Consider the following 15,649-nt stretch of genomic DNA (forward strand, 5'->3'; position numbering starts at 1 on the left):
ACAGAGAGAGACATAGAGACAGAAAGCGAGAAATCACCCCCCAGAGGGGATGGTCATGCCGCAATCCCTTCTCCTCCATTCTCCTCTCAGGATCTTGGGCATGCATGCACATGCGCCCGGCGTGAGTTTTAAGCCACCGGGTCAGGGACACGAACCACGGTCGATTACATGGGAGTCCAGCGACATAGCCATTACGCTAACTGCTGGTTCCCCCCATGATGCATTTTTTAAAGAATTATTTTACTTAACTTTATTTTATTTATTGTATCATATTTACTTATTTTAATTTGACCAAGAAGGGGAGAGAGAGCAAAAGAGAAAGTGAGTGAGAAAGCTAGCTGCCAAGCTTGGGAGTCTAATTGTGATCAGCCATGTGGGAGCCCAGCACCCTTAACCACCATGTCACCTGCCGGCCCCATTATGCATTTTAAATATAGGGCGCATGTGCTTGCCAGAGAGAGAGGGAAAGTGGGAAAACACCCTCCAGTGAGGATAGCCACACCTCAGTCCCTTCTCTCCCATTATCCTCTTGGGATTGAGGACACACACACACACACACACACACACGCATGCACCTGGCGTGTTTTACAAGCCACTGGGTTTGAGACTTAAACCATGCGTTGGGATTCAGCACCTTAACCCTCACACCAGCAGCTGGCCCCTAGGCAGTCGTATTTGTACCCTGTGACCTTAGCCCATTCTTTGCCGATCTTCCTCACCTCTGAACACAACACACACGCACACACGCACAGCAACACACACACAGCCACACAGCGGACTAGGACGCAGGCGCCCCGATGATCGGCAGGCTGGGAGAGGGACCTGAGAGAGGAGCAGAACAAACTCAGCTGACTTCCAGCTGCCGAGGGTCTCACAAATAAAGCCCTTGAGAACTTCATTCGTTGAGCCAAAACAACCTGAACAAAAGAATCTTCCAGAAATGCTTACCCATTAGCCTTAACTTTATTTGAGCCAGAAGAGACTTGGTCCTAGTTAATTTTAAGTGTCAACTTGTCTAGGCTATAGCACCCAGTTATGGCTCAAACATTATTCTAGCTGTTTCTCTGAGGGTATTTTCTAGATGAGATTAACATTAAGTCAATAAATGTCTTTTTTTTTTTTCTGAGAGGTTTTGCTACAGGGTGTGTGCACTTGCTAGAAAGACAGAGAGAGACAGAAAGCAAGAAATCATCCCCACCCCAGGGGGGAAGGCCACACCACAATCTCTTCTCCATTCTCCTCTCAGGATCTTGGGCACAAATGCGCATGCGCCCAGAGTGAGTTTAAGCCACCAGGTCCAGGACTCAAACCACAGTAGACTATGTGGGAGTCTAGAAACGTAACCATTCCGCCATCTGCTGGTCCCAAATCAATAAACTTTGAATAAACAAGTTTCCCTCCATAATGTGGCTGAGTCTCATCCCATCAGCAGAAGACCTTGAAGAAAAGACTGTCCTCCCCAGGAAGAGTTCTGCCAACAACTGCCTTAGGACTGGAGCTGCAACTGCTCCCTGGGCCTCCAACTGCTGGCCTCCCTGCAAATGTGGGACATGCCAAGCCTCCCTAATCATTTGAGTCAATTCCTTAAATCCCAATTTCAAGGCCAGAAGGTGGCACAGCAGTTAAAAGTGATGCTCTGCAAAGCTACCCCCCATGGCGGGATTCCTGGTTCACATCCAGAGACCTCCCTAAGTACCAGGAACGCCTGTGCTCGCGACCCAGGGCTGGCTGGGGCTGGGGAATGGATTGCAGAGTTGAGACCCTATTGGGCAGACCCTGTCTGCCCCTCTGTCTCTCTTGCTCATAGACAAAATGAATAAATAAGTAAATAAATAAATACTTTATTTTTTAAAATTTCAGTCTCGGAACCAGCAGGTGGCATGGTGGTTAAGCCACTGGACACTCCCTCATGGCTGACCACAGTTCAAATCCTGGATCTGGTGATTTGCTTTCTCACTTTCCCTCTGCGTGTGTGTGTGTGGGGGTGGGTGGGTGTCTGGTCGAATTAAAAAATGAATGAATAAATATATAAATAATTCTTTAAAACAATTTTTTTTCAATCTCGCTCTGTAACACAAACACCCCACACACTGTATTGATTCTGTTTTTCTGGAAAACTTTGACTAACACAGTCTCTGGCACCAGTGGGAATTATGAGGATTACATTAGGGACTTCCTAATGCCCTTGGAGTCATGCCCCACGGGCAGCCATGCTCTGCCAGCTCCTTCATGAGACTTCATAGTGCGGGAGGACGAGCAAGGGGTCTGGAGGTTCCGGAGGAGCTAGTCTGGCCAGTCACTAAGATGTAGACTTGGACCAGTTATTCTGCCTCTGTGAGCCTCGCATTCCTTTCTAGAAAACAAAATGGCTAACTTGATCAGGGTCTAAAAACACACCACACATTGCCCAAAGCAGACATGGTGAGAGGAGCCCACTTTTTCCTACTGAAATGCAGAGGCAGCCTGTAACCCTTCTAACCATGTGGCCTGAGACAGACCTTACTGGCCAACATAAGCTGGTTGAGGAGATAAAGCCAACTAGCGGCCCCAAGATTACTTGTTTTCGAAAGACCCCACCAACTAAAATGAAACAAAGCCACGGAAATTCCGGTCACCATTAGGCAGGGGATTTATCTGACAAAGGAACCTCAACTCTTGGTTGACAATGACCAGAAGCATTGGAAAAGCGTGGAAAGTCAGGCCTGGAGAGGGCTGAGTGGGGGCTAGCGGTGTGCGGTCCTTGTCCCCACAGAGCTCTCCTGCATGTTCCCAGTCTCTTCTCCAGATCTAGATTGAACCCTAGGTTGTCTGAGCTCCCCAGGGTACAGTGGCACTACCCTAGGGCCATCCACCCGCCATGTTTACCTCGGCCAGGCTGATGGAGATGATGAACAAAGGCGGGGGAAGGCAGTTAGCTCTCTCCAGGTATGTCCTTCGCACCTTTTCAGGAAGCATCCATTTTGAGACAATCCTGTGGACCTTTTTATTCTTGGAGGGATCGTTACCTCCCCCGTCCTCTCTCGTCTCCTCTTCCTCTGGCTCTTCCTTCTCCTTCCCCGTATTCAGATTCACACTCTCCATCTCCAGATCATGCACAGCAGCCATTGTCCTGGGTCCTCCCTCTACCTGAAAGAGGCATGAATGTCATGGAAAAACAAGTGACCCGGGACAAGCAGTTAGTGTAATGGCTATGTTGCTGAATTCCCTGTAGCCAACTGAGGTTCAAGTCCCAGACCCGGTGGCTTAAACTCACGCTGGGCATGTGTGTGTGCGTGCCCAAGATCCCGAGAGGATAATGGAGGAGAAAGGATTGTGGTGTGGCCATCCCCCCCACCCGGGGGGGGGTGCTGATTTCTCACTTTCTGTCTCTGTCTCTCTCTCTCTTTCTGGCAAGCACATGCGCCCTATAGCAAAAACCTCTCAAAAAAAAAAAAAAAAAGTGATGTGACCCCATGGCCATGGGTAGGGCTCTTCCTGGACCCTGGCACAACCTCTAGTTTCCAAAGCCTGCCCTGTAGCCTGGTAAATGGTAACTGAAGATGATCAAAATGGCCTAAATATCCTTAGAGGTCCAAAATTGAGTTTTCACTTTTTTCTTATAACTTTTTTTTTCTTTTAATTGTCAGAGGACGCATGCTCTCATCAAAGAGAAACAGAGAAGCAATCGCCCTCTAATAGGGTATGGTCCTGCCACGAGCCCTCCTCCTTCATGTCTGCATCTTGGGATTTGCGGCATGCACACACATGCACTCAGTGTGTTTTTCAAGTCAGTGGGGCCAGGATTCGAAATAGAGTCAGCTACGTGAGATCCAGCTCCCTTAACCACTAGGATATAGGCTGGCCCAGTTTCCACTTTATTATTTTGTGATTATTTTTTTAATTATTATTTTATTTAGCTTTATTTATTAGTATTATTTTCCAGTTTGATCAGAGAGAGACAGAGAAAGAGAGAGAGGGAAAGTGAGAAAGGGAGCCATCAGGTCCAGGACTTGAACCGCAGTCGGTCGTGTGGGAGTCCAGCACCTTTATCACCACGCCACCTGCCAGCCCCGTTTTGTGATTATGAAACCAGATGACTAGGATGCAAACACAGCGCTGTCACATCTCAACTCCACGGTAACTTTAGATAAGTCAGTTCAATTGTCCAAGCCTCCCATTGCATTTTTTAAACTATGGGAAAATACATATACATAAAATCTACATTTTAAAGTATAAAATTTGGTGACATTGAATGCATTTACAATGTACAATTTACAGAACTCTATTTACTTAATTTTTAGATTTTTGCCAAAGGGTGCACGTGCTTGCTGGAGACACAGAGAGAAGGAAAGTGAGAAACTGCACACCTTCAAGGAGGGTTAGCCATGCTGCAATCCCTTCTCATTCTCCTCTTAGGAAATTGGGCACACACACACATGCCTGGCATGATTTTCAAGTCACTAGATCCAGGACTTGAAGTGCAGTCAACCATAAGAGAGTCCAACACCCTAACCACCACACCACCTGCTAGCTCCAACCAGAACTTTTTTATCACTCCAAACTAAAACCCCATACCCATAAGGAGTGACTCTCATTCCCCTCATCCCAGACACTGACAACCTCTAATCTGCTTTCTGTCTCGATAGATGTAATAATTCGGGATACTTCATATAAATGGAATTATCCAATAGATGGCTTTTCATGTCTGGCTCCTTTCACTGAGCAGAATGGTTTCAGGATTTATCTATGTTGCAGCATGGCTCAGAATTACCTTTCTTTTATGGCTGAGTATATTGCATTGAATAGATATACCACATTTTGTTGATCTATTCACCTGCTGATGGACAACTGGCTTGTTCCCACCTTTTGCCTAGCTAAATGAGCTATAATGAGCATCCCTGTACAAGCTCTTATTTGAACATCTGTTTTCGGTTCTTTGGGATATGCACCTGTGGCTTGAATTGCTGGGTCATATGGTATGCCTATGTTTAACTTATTAGGAAGTCTTCAGATTGCATTGTTTTATGTCAGAGGGCATGTGTATTAGAGAAACAAATATAAAGAGAGAAAACCACCCCCAAATGGGCATGGTCATATTATAATCCCTTTTGTTTTTTAGAATTATTTTATTATTTTCACTTTTTTAAAAAATGTAGTAGTAGTAGTATTTTCCAATTTGACCAGAGACAGACAGAGAGAGAAAGCAAGTCAACAGGTTCAGGACTTGAACCATGGTTGGCCATGTGGGAATCTAGCGCCTTTAACCACAATGCCACCTGACAGGCACTACAATCCCTTTCCTCCAGTTCTCCATCCCATCAGGATCCTGGACATGTGTGTAGATGCCTAGCATATCTTCCAAGCCAGCAGGGCCAGAAGTCTCACATGCATGCACACACGCTGTGTCATAAATAAAGAAAAAAGCTGTATGAATAAGCAGTTATCCATTAAATATTATACATAATCATTTTGTAAGGAAATAAAACTCTGTACTGATAACAGTACAGCTTTATAAAAGGAGCTAGAGGGATCAGCAGGTGGCATGATGGTTAAGGATACTAGACCCCCACATAGTCAAACCCCCACATGGTTTGAGTCCCAAACCTGGCAGCTTGTTTTCTCACTTTCCCTCTCTCTCACTCTGCCCCTCTCTGGTCAAATTAAAAATAAATAAATAAATAAATAAAGTTAAATAAAATAATATTCTAAAAAAGAGCTAGAAAAATAAGGATTCTGAGGCCAGCTGGTGGCATGGTGGTTAAGGTGCTAGACTGCCACATGGCTGACCACAGTTTGAGACCTGGACCTGGCAACTTACTTTCTCACTTTCCCTTTCTCTCTCTCAGTCTCTCTCTGGTTAAAATTAAAAATAAAATAAGATAATAACAAATAAATAATTCTTAAAAAAAAAAAATTAAAATAACGATAGGGGCCAGCAGGTGGCGTAGTGGTTGAGGCACTGGACTCCCACATGGCTGACTATGGTTCAAGTTCCAGACCTAGTGATTTGCTTTCTCACTTTCCCTCTCTCTCTCTCTCTCTGGTCAAATTTAAAAATCATCATCATAATAAAATTAAGCAAATAATTATAAAAATATAACAAATAAAATTAAATAATTCTTTTTTTAGGTGAAAGGAAAAGAATTTTCATGAAATAAAATACTGCTGTTTCATAATTGACAAAGTAAAACAGTACAACCCAACTAAATTGTGCAGTTTTCCTGATGCCTATACAACAGGAATTGTTGTATTACCAGCTTTTCATTTTTCATAAGACAAACCTGGTGGTGGCTAGAAACTGTTGCTCCTTTGAACTTCAAAGCTTGGGCCTCCTTTGATAGGCAGACAGTGACTCCCACTCATTATTAAGCTGCTAGTCAGCAACATCTAGTTTCATTCATTAACATTCAGGACACATTCAGGACACTGGTAAACTGTCAGGTTTCTTTTTTTGAGAGGTTTTCGCTATAGGGCACGTGCGCTCGCCAGAGAGACATAGAGACAGAAAGCGAGAAATCACCCCCCAGAGGGGATGGTCACGCCGCAATCCCTTCTCCTCCATTCTCCTCTCGGGATCTTGGGCACGCACGCACACGCGCCCAGCGTGAGTTTTAAGCCACTGGGTCCGGGATGCGAACCGCGGTCGACTACGTGGGAGTCCAGTGACATAGCCATTACGCTAACTGCTGGTTCCGAAACTGTCAGGTTTTAACCAAGTGACTTTCCATGAACTATTCTTCCACATGCTTTAGAATGTTCTCATCTACTTAATACAAAACCAACTTCTTAGTATCTCCACATAACTGCTCCTATATACCACTGAAAGAGCGCCATTCTTCCTGTAACACACCAACCAACTCCCAAATCCAATGTAAAAAAGCAAAATAAATAATTCTTTATAAAAAAGAAAAAGAAGGGGGTCCCTTTTCCTCTTAATTTTTTTCTTTTCTTCAGCTTTCAAATTTTCCAGAAAGTTTAAAACTTCAAGCTCAGGGGCCAACAGGAGGGATGCTGGTTAAGGGCACAGGTCTCCCACATAGCCAACCTGGCGACTTGCTTTCTCACTTTCTCTCTCTCTCTCTCTCTGTCTCTCTCTGGCCAAATTAAAATAAATAAATAAGGAACCAGCAGTTAGCGTAATGGCTATGTCGCTGGACTCCCACATAGTCAACCGTGGTTCGTGTCCCGGACCCGGTGGCTTAAAACTCACGCCGGGCGCGTGTGCGTGCGTGCCCAAGATCCCGAGAGGAGAATGGAGGAGAAGGGATTGTGGCGTGACCATCCCCCCTGGGGGGTGATTTCTCGCTTTCTGTCTCTATGTCTCTCTCTGTCTGTCTGGCGAGCGCACGCGCCCTACAGTGAAAATCTCTCCAAAAAAAAAAAGGAAAAAAAAAAAATAAATAAAAAAAAATAATGTTAAATAAAATAATTCTTAAAAAAAAACAACTTCAGGCTTACCATCCTAGGTGTGTTGGTGTTTCAACATATGTCCTGGGCTGCAGAGATAGCAACCCATTCAGGTCAGCCGAGACTCATCAGATACCTGCTCCCTTCCTTGACATGCGCAGTAACGGGATCTGACATGCAGCGTGCTGGCTACTTACGCTCTAGCAATAGACGAGCATGTTGGCGGTGATTTGCAGCATCTTGTTCTCACCTCTCTTCACAGTCACTGTAACTCCAACTTCCCTGTCTGTCCTGTTCCCTGAGGACGGGGGCCTCTCTCTGATTCACCTTACCTCCCACACCTGCTGCTGTGGTGCTCACAGGTGCGCCTTCCAGTCTCTGACACCCCAGGCCTTCCCACTCCTGCTCGCCTTCGGCTCCACACCTGGATCTCCGAGTTTGTTAACCACCTTGGAAATACGGCCAAGTGGACTAGCAACAGTGAGCAAAACTGATAATGCCCCATTCTTGTGAAGCGGTGTGGAAACGGCTGTTGGGTAGGAGGTAGAAACTGATGCAGCCTTTGGGAATGCAATTGAGCAGCATCTGTCAAATAAAAGGCATGAACCCTTCAACAGACTCCTCCCACCTCTAGAAATCTCTCCTATGAGCAAGTACACAAAGCCATATTACAGGGCTATCAGTGCAGAACTAGTCATAGTAGTGAAAAATTACAAACTGGTTAAATGTACTTCGGTGAGATTGTGGCATTTTCTTATTCCTTTTTTTTTTTCTTTCTTTTTTTTTTGGTTGTATTTTCTGGCATTCTAATTCTTAGGTAGTTTTCCATATACCATGCTGGAATCTGCTCACAGCACGTCTGGGTCTAAGGTTTCACTCCCTAGGACCTCACAAAGTCTAACCTAAGGTCATTAATCTTGTCCCCGTTTGGGTGTGACCCACTCCATGGACTCTATAGGTCGAAGCTGGCCTACAGTGTCTAGAAATATTTCAGATTACCAGAATTTTGGAGAGCCCAACCAAATAGAGGAGTCTCAAAAAAAAAAAAAAAAAAAAAAAAAAAAAAACAAGTGACAGCAATTACAGCACATGACAGCCTCGCAGACCCAGACCCTAGGCACCCAGGGCTACCCAGTCATTTACTTGGGCACTGTCGGTCACAGGGTCACTCACTGGGTGTACTTACAGGGCTTTACCACACTCACTCTGCTTAGTCACTAAGCAAAGATCACGCAGGTTTCTTGAGCTTCCTATAATGCTGATTCAGTGGCAAGCCTCACCTCCTGCCTCTTATCTGCAGCAAGCTGCTGCCAGCTCTTTGTTGATATGCCACACACATGTAGGCCTAAGCTGGGTGGTATAGACATGTTCTCGTCCTGCCAGCAGGAAACACCCAGGGTAGATGGTTAGAACGCCTCTAGCCTTCTGGTGAAAAAGGAAGATGTTGGGTCAGCCCTGTAGCCTCGTGGTTAGGGGAGCCAGAACCCCACATGGTCAGGGGTGGTTAAAATCCTAGTCCCAGAGGCTCGGAAAGCACAGTGGGTATGTGCCGGTGTGTGCCCTAGATCCCGACGTGGGGAAATGGAGGAGCACGAACACACGCCACTGGGAGTGTTTTCTCCTTCTCTCTCTTTCTCTCTGGTGAGCACACAGACCTTCTGGCAAATAAAAAATAAATAAAACTGGGGACCAGCATATGGTGAAATGGTTACATCGTTGGACTTCCACGTAGTCAACCGCAGTCCCAGACCCAGCAGCTTAAAACACACGGGCCTGGGACCAGCAGTTAGCATAATGGCTATGTCGCTGGACTCCCATGTAGTCAACCGTGGTTTGCGTCCCAGACCCAGTGGCTTAAAACTCACACCAGGCGCGTGTGTGTGCGTTCCCAAGATCCCAAGAGGAGAATGGAGGAGAAGGGATTGCGTCGTGGCCATCCCCCCTGGGGGGTGATTTCTCACTTTCTTTCTGTCTCTCTCTCTCTCTCTCTCTCTCTGGCCTATGTACATGCGCCCTATGGCAAAACAAACAAACAAAAACCCACGGGCCTGTGTGTTTACATGCCCAAAATCCCAAGAGGAGACTGGAGGAGAAGGACTGCACTGTGGCCATCCCCCAGTGATTTCTCACTTTCTGTCTGTCTCTGTCTCTCCAATGAGCACACACGCCCTACAGCAAAAATCTCTCTAATAACAACAACAAAACAAACTGAATAAATTTTGTAAATGAAGACATTTCTCCTGCACACCAAGAACCGAAACCCTTTCCTTTGTGGTGTACAAGGATTTTTAATAAGAGGAAACATGAAGGCCAGCAGGTAGCGTGGTGGTTGGGGCACTGGGCTTCCACATGGCCAACCACAGTTCAAGTCCTGGACCTGGAGGCTTGGTTTCTTACTTTCTCTCCCTCCGTCTCATTCTGGTGAGTGCATGTGTCCCTATAGCAAATTTTAAAATAATAATAACAATAATAATAGGGGCCAGAGGGTGGCATGGTACTTAGGGACTGGACTCCCACATAGTTAACCATGGTTTGAGTCCTAGATCTGGTGGCTCGGGACTCACACCAGACACACATGCATGATGCCCAAAATCGCAAGAGGAGAGTGCAGGAGAAGGGACTGCAGCGTGGCCGTCCCCCTTGGGGGATGGTTGCTCACTTTCTCTCTCACTGTTTGTCGCTGTCTCTCTCTGGCAAGCACACACACCCTATGGCACAAACCTAAAATAATAATAATAAATAAATAAATAATTCTTTAAATGAAAAAAGGAAACCACGTATCCTCGTAGCTGTGCACACATACGGCGGGTCTCCTGCTATCAGATAGCCTAGACGCCACTGAACTTGACATTCCACGCCATTTTACCCGAAACCTATTTGTGGCAGAAGGGGGGCACTTTTCAGACCTCTTTACTTTTGCTCTGTCACTGGCACTATCAAATGATTTGAGACTTTTCTTCTCCTCCAGCAAGAAGAAGGTTTTAGTCACCACATGGCAATCACCTGAGGCTATGTCCACTCGAGGGTACTGAAGTCACCTGAGCTATCAAGGCCGCAGAGTCGGGCGACTCCCTAGCTGGTGAACGGCTGGCTCCGGCCAATCATTCGGCCACAATGTGCCTTTGAGGGTAGTTAATAAAATACCAAAACTGGGGCCAGCAGTTGGCATAATGGCTTTGTCGCTGGACTCCCACGTAGTCGACCGTGGTTCGCATCCTGGACCCGGTGGCTTAAACTCACGCCAGGCATGTGTGCATGCGTGCCCAAGATCCCAAGAGGAGAATGGAGGAGAAGGGATTGTGGCATGGCCATCCCCCCTGGGGGGTGATTTCTCACTTTCTGTCTCTCTGTCTCTGTCTGTCTGGTGAGTGCACGTGCTCTATAGCAAAAAAAAAAAAAACTCTCAAAAAAAAATAAAAATAAAAATAAATAAAATACCAAACTGCTAGTGTTGATTGTGCAGTTGTCAAGGACTTCTCTACTCCATTTGTGACACTTACATGGTGGTCATTTGTCAGTTTTCTTGGGGAATGCCTCATCTCACTCTGTGGGCAGCAGGAACCACCTCCCACGACAGAGGCTAAAGATGTCCGACACACACAGTTCTGGGAGCCCTAGAGAGCTAGGGCGGAGGGACATAACCTGTGCTTGACCAGTCAGCTACACTGGCTTCGAACTGTTAAGACTGGAGCTGGAGATGGGAAAATTCTTTTTCTTTAATTTTTTATTTTATTGTATTTATTTATTTTTATTTATTTATTTTAATTTGACCAGAGACAAAGAGAGAGAAAGGGAATGTGAGAAAGCAAGCCACCAGGTCCAGGACTCAAACCATGGTCGTCCATGTGAGAGTCTAGCACCTTAACCACCATGCCACCTGCCGGCCTCGGGAAAATTCTTTACAGTGATACAACAGTAGCAGCAATAACTGGTGTTCAAACAGCCTTGCCACTGAGGTCATTGTGACACCCAGTGTCCAAGCTGTATTGTGACAAAGACAATGGCCCTGGTGTGTAGCAACACACTTGGTGATGGGATTCTGGTGTCATTTTCGTTGCCTGGTCTCCCTTCATTTCTGCTTATTTCCCAATTCTGCAGACTTCCAGTGATTCTATAGCCTGTCCGAGGTGCTTTGGATAAATTCACATCCCGGCCAGCCAAGGTGGCACAGCAATAATACAATGCTCTGCGACACTGAGGCCACATGGGAAGGTCCCTGGTTCGTGTCCTGGTTCGTGCCCACGATCCTGGCTGGCTGAGGCTACAGATGGATCATGGCATGACGACCCTATCACGGGTGATTTTCTTCCCCTCTCTCTCTCATTCAAGAAATAAATAAACAAATTTTTGAACATATGAGCTTGCCCATGGTGTAGTGGTTAAGGGAACCGGATCCCACATGGCCAACCCCACAATTTGAGTCCTGGACCCGGTGGCTTGAAAAACACACCAGGTGCCTGTGCATGTGTGCCCCAAATCCTGACAAGATGGAGAAGCAGAGGGGAAGGAGTTGTGGCATAAAAGGCTTGCCACACGGGGAGCAGTCTGCACTTGGCTGCACTGGCTGAGCCTCAGGCCCCCCTGACCCGGGCATTGCTTTTTTTTTTTTTTTCCTTTTGAATTGCCAGTGGTCTGTGCCTTGCCAGAGACAGCGAGACAGAGAGAGAGGGAGTGGGAGAAAGCCCCTGCCCCCCAAATGGGGCATGGTCACGAGGTAATCCCTTCTCCATTCCTCCATCCTGGTGGGATTTGGGGCACAATCACACACACACGCACACACACACGCACACACACACACACACACACATACACCAACTTGTTTTTCAAGCCACTGAGGCTGGGATTCGAACTGCAGTCCCCCAGGCGGGATCCAGCTTCCTTAACCCTGACAAACATTTGTTTTCAAATTGCCAGGTCCCACTCCTGAAGAGACTAATGGAATAAACTTGGCTGATCTCCAACCAGTGTAGCAGATGAGGCAGAGGCTGCACTTACGGAGGGAAAGCAGGGAGGGAGGGAGGAAGAGAGGGAGGAGGGAGGATCCCACACCGCATCCACGCCACATTGACCATGTCTCTGTGTCACTTTGTGTGTTTTCCTGCTCAGCTGCCCCCCCATTATCATTCTGCCACTGCTGAGTTGTCAGAGCCACCATGATGTAATAGTCACCAAAATGAGGGCTTGGCACCTGCCTTCGAGCAGTTCAGTTTCTTGGTTTGCCACTGTGAGGACCTGAGTTCAATTTCCAGCATCACACTGAATTTTCCAGGGCCTCAGTTTCCTCAGCTATAAAACAGAGCTCACTCTACCCTAGTATCTTCTGGAATTGTAAGAATCAAATGAGGGGACCAATAGGTGGTGTGGTTGAGGCGCTGGCCATTCCCACATGGCCAAGCACTGTTCGAGTCCTGAACCTGGTGGCTTGCTTTCTCATTTTCTCCTCTGTTTCTCGCTGTGTATCTTGCTCTGGTCAAATTTAAAAATGAATGAATAAATAAAAATTAAACAATTCTTTAAAAAAAGAAAGAAAAAAAGAATCAAATGAAATATTACGAGAACCAGCAGATGGCGTTATGGTTACGTCTCTGGACTCCCATATAGTTGACTGCAGTTTGAGTCCTAGACCTAGCAGCTTAAAACACACTGGGTGCATGTGTGTGTGTCCAAAATCCCGAGAGGAGAATGGAGAAGGGACTGTGGCATGGTCATCCCCGTGGGGGGTGATTTCTTGCTTTCTTTCTCTCTCTCTTCCTCTCTGGCGAGTGCGTGCACCCTATAGCAAAAATCTCTTAAAAAAAAAAAAAGAAAAAGAAAAATGCTAAGAGCTGCCACAACAGGAAACACTATATGCCCGCTACCTGCGGAATAGTTCACGTGCATTCTCTTATTAGTCTTTACAGCAATCTTGAAAGGTAAGGTCAGAACATCCGGTTCCATGAGTAAGGAAACAGGCTCCCAGAGTAACCTGCCCCAGGCCCCACAGCCAGGGAGCAGAGGGCAGGGAAGGGCCAGGTTGTCTGACTCCAGAGCCTCTGCACGTCCGTCCCTCTGCCCCTGGGATTCTAAGCACCAAGTGTTCGAGAAACACACGTCTTCATTTTTATCAGCTTCCTCCCATGCTTCCTTTCAGCCTCCGTTCCCTTTCTTCTTCCCCCAGCTGTCCAGACATACCCTGGGAATTCCCAGACGGAAGCTGCAGAAGAGCTGGCAGGTCACCACCCTGGGGGAGGATGCTGGGAATCCCCACCGGCCCCTGGCCACCAGAGTTCAGATGGCGACAAGTGACCAGGAAAGGCTCTGCCTCTCTGAGAACCCCAAGGGCTGGTTCAGGCTCACCTTCCCTCCTTGACCTCACTCTGGAGGTCACGGCTTGCAAGGCCCACACCCGCAGGACACTCCTCTTTGGTGGAAGACACTTTGGGTCACGGCTCACATGGCCTTCCAAGCTGCCTTCAGACAAGTAGGTTTTAAATATCTGAATTGTGTTTTTAAACGGCTAGCCCCACCCATTCCTCAGTACCAGGCCGGCCCCTGCCGGGGCTGAGGCCAGCCTTGATGTGGCCAGGGAGCCCAGGAGGCTGGGCAGCAGGCAGTGCCGGGCAGACCCAACGGCTGCCGAGCTGGGCCTGGTGGGGCAGCTTTTGGTGGTGTTGCTAGGCAACCTGGGTAATTGAAGAGGCCAGGGATCTGGCCACAGAGATTAACAGCCTCCTTCATCACTCTGCAAACTGTCATTATGCCTAGTCCCAAGGCTTGAAACAATCTCTCTGTGGTTATAGCCTGAAAGGATGCTTTTTTAGCTACAGAAATTAAGAACTGGCTTTTCGATATTATGGGTTTGTGGTTGTGGTTGTTTTCTTTTTGCTCCATCTCCGAGGTTACGCTTGGAATAAATAGGCAAAAGACTAAAAAAACAAAAAATGCCTTCACCAGCCCCTGTTCCCAGAAGTTTTTCTTTTTCCTAAAGCAAAGCACAGTCGCTCTTAAAAGTGAGGGCAACTGAGGTAGGGACGCCCTGCCTCCCAAGGTCTCTGCATGGCTCAGGGGGGTCCACAGCTTCTGCCTGGGATGTCACAGCTATGGCGGGGTCAGGGTGGGAGACCAGAGCTTTGGCTGTGTGCAGGGTCTCTTGGTAGAGTAATTTCTTTTTATTTTTCCCCCCAGGTTTTTGCCAAAGGGTGCATGCACTCATCAAAGTAGAAAGAGAGAGATATAGAGAGAGGGAAAGTGAGAAATCATCCCCCAGGTGGATGGCCACACCGCAATTCCTTCTCCTCCATTCTCCTCTCGGGATCCTGGGCATGCACACACACATGCCCAGCATGATTTTCAAGCTACCAGGCTGGGACTTGAACCACAGTCGGCCATGTGGGAATTCAACACCTTAACCACTATGCCACCTGCTGGCCCTGGCAGAGTAATTTCTTAGTGCCCCTCCTATTCAAAGACCATCATCATAAAGCCTGACCCTCCCCAGTCTAGAAATCCCTCTCTCAGTGTGGTGGCTCCTCCTTTATATCCTGAGAAGACGGTTACTACAGCCATTTCACAGGTGAGCAACGAAGGCCAACAGAGGCGCCCATGAGTACCTGCTAAGAAGCAGCAAAGCTGGGGCACGAACCAGTGACCTGAGACAGATTCTGGGCCGCTCCGCGATATCACGCGGCCTCCCACAGACTACCATGTTCCGTGCACTTACCCCGTCATGACGTTAGTATCAGTAACGACGATACGCACTAGTGCAGAAGACACGGATTCCTCCTGCATCTTTTTGTTTGTAAGAATTATTTTATTTGGGGCCAACAAGTGGCATGTGATTAAGGTGCTGGACACTCCCACATGGCCCACCATGGTTCAAGTCCTGGACTTGGTGACTTGCTTTCTCACTTTCTCCTTCTCTCTCTTTGGTCAAATTAAAACAAGTTAATAAATAAATTAAAAATTTTAAAAATAATTATTTTTAAAAATTATTTTATTTGGGGCTGGCAGGTGGCATGGTGGTTAAGGGTGCTGGATTCCCACATGTCTGACCATGGTTCGAGTCACAGACCTGGCTGCTTGCTTTCTCACTTTTTCCCTCTTGCTCACTCTCTGTCCTTTTCTTGTCAAATTGAAATAAGTAAATAAATAAAGTTAAATAAAATAATTCCTTTTTTTACAGAATTAAAAATAATTATTTTATTTAACTTTACTTATTTATTTATTTTAACTTGACCAGAGAGAGAGAGAGGAAAAGTGAGAAAGCAAGCTGCCAGGTCCAGGA

The 15,649-nt window shown here is 46.8% G+C and overlaps 1 protein-coding gene across 1 annotated transcript in view; it reads right to left on the bottom strand.

Moving 5' to 3' along the window:
* The window catches only part of RHBDL2 (rhomboid like 2), a 59,146-nt gene that overhangs the window by 33,267 nt on the left and 10,230 nt on the right, over positions 1-15,649 (bottom strand). The window contains exon 2 of the mRNA XM_027775767.1: positions 2,866-3,126. Within this exon, the coding sequence (XP_027631568.1) occupies positions 2,866-3,105 (240 nt within the window). The 5' untranslated portion in view covers positions 3,106-3,126. The remainder of the gene's footprint in view (positions 1-2,865; positions 3,127-15,649) is intronic.

Source organism: Tupaia chinensis, unplaced genomic scaffold, assembly GCF_000334495.1.
Source record: "Tupaia chinensis unplaced genomic scaffold, TupChi_1.0 Scaffold000604_1, whole genome shotgun sequence".
Lineage (NCBI taxonomy): Eukaryota > Metazoa > Chordata > Mammalia > Scandentia > Tupaiidae > Tupaia > Tupaia belangeri.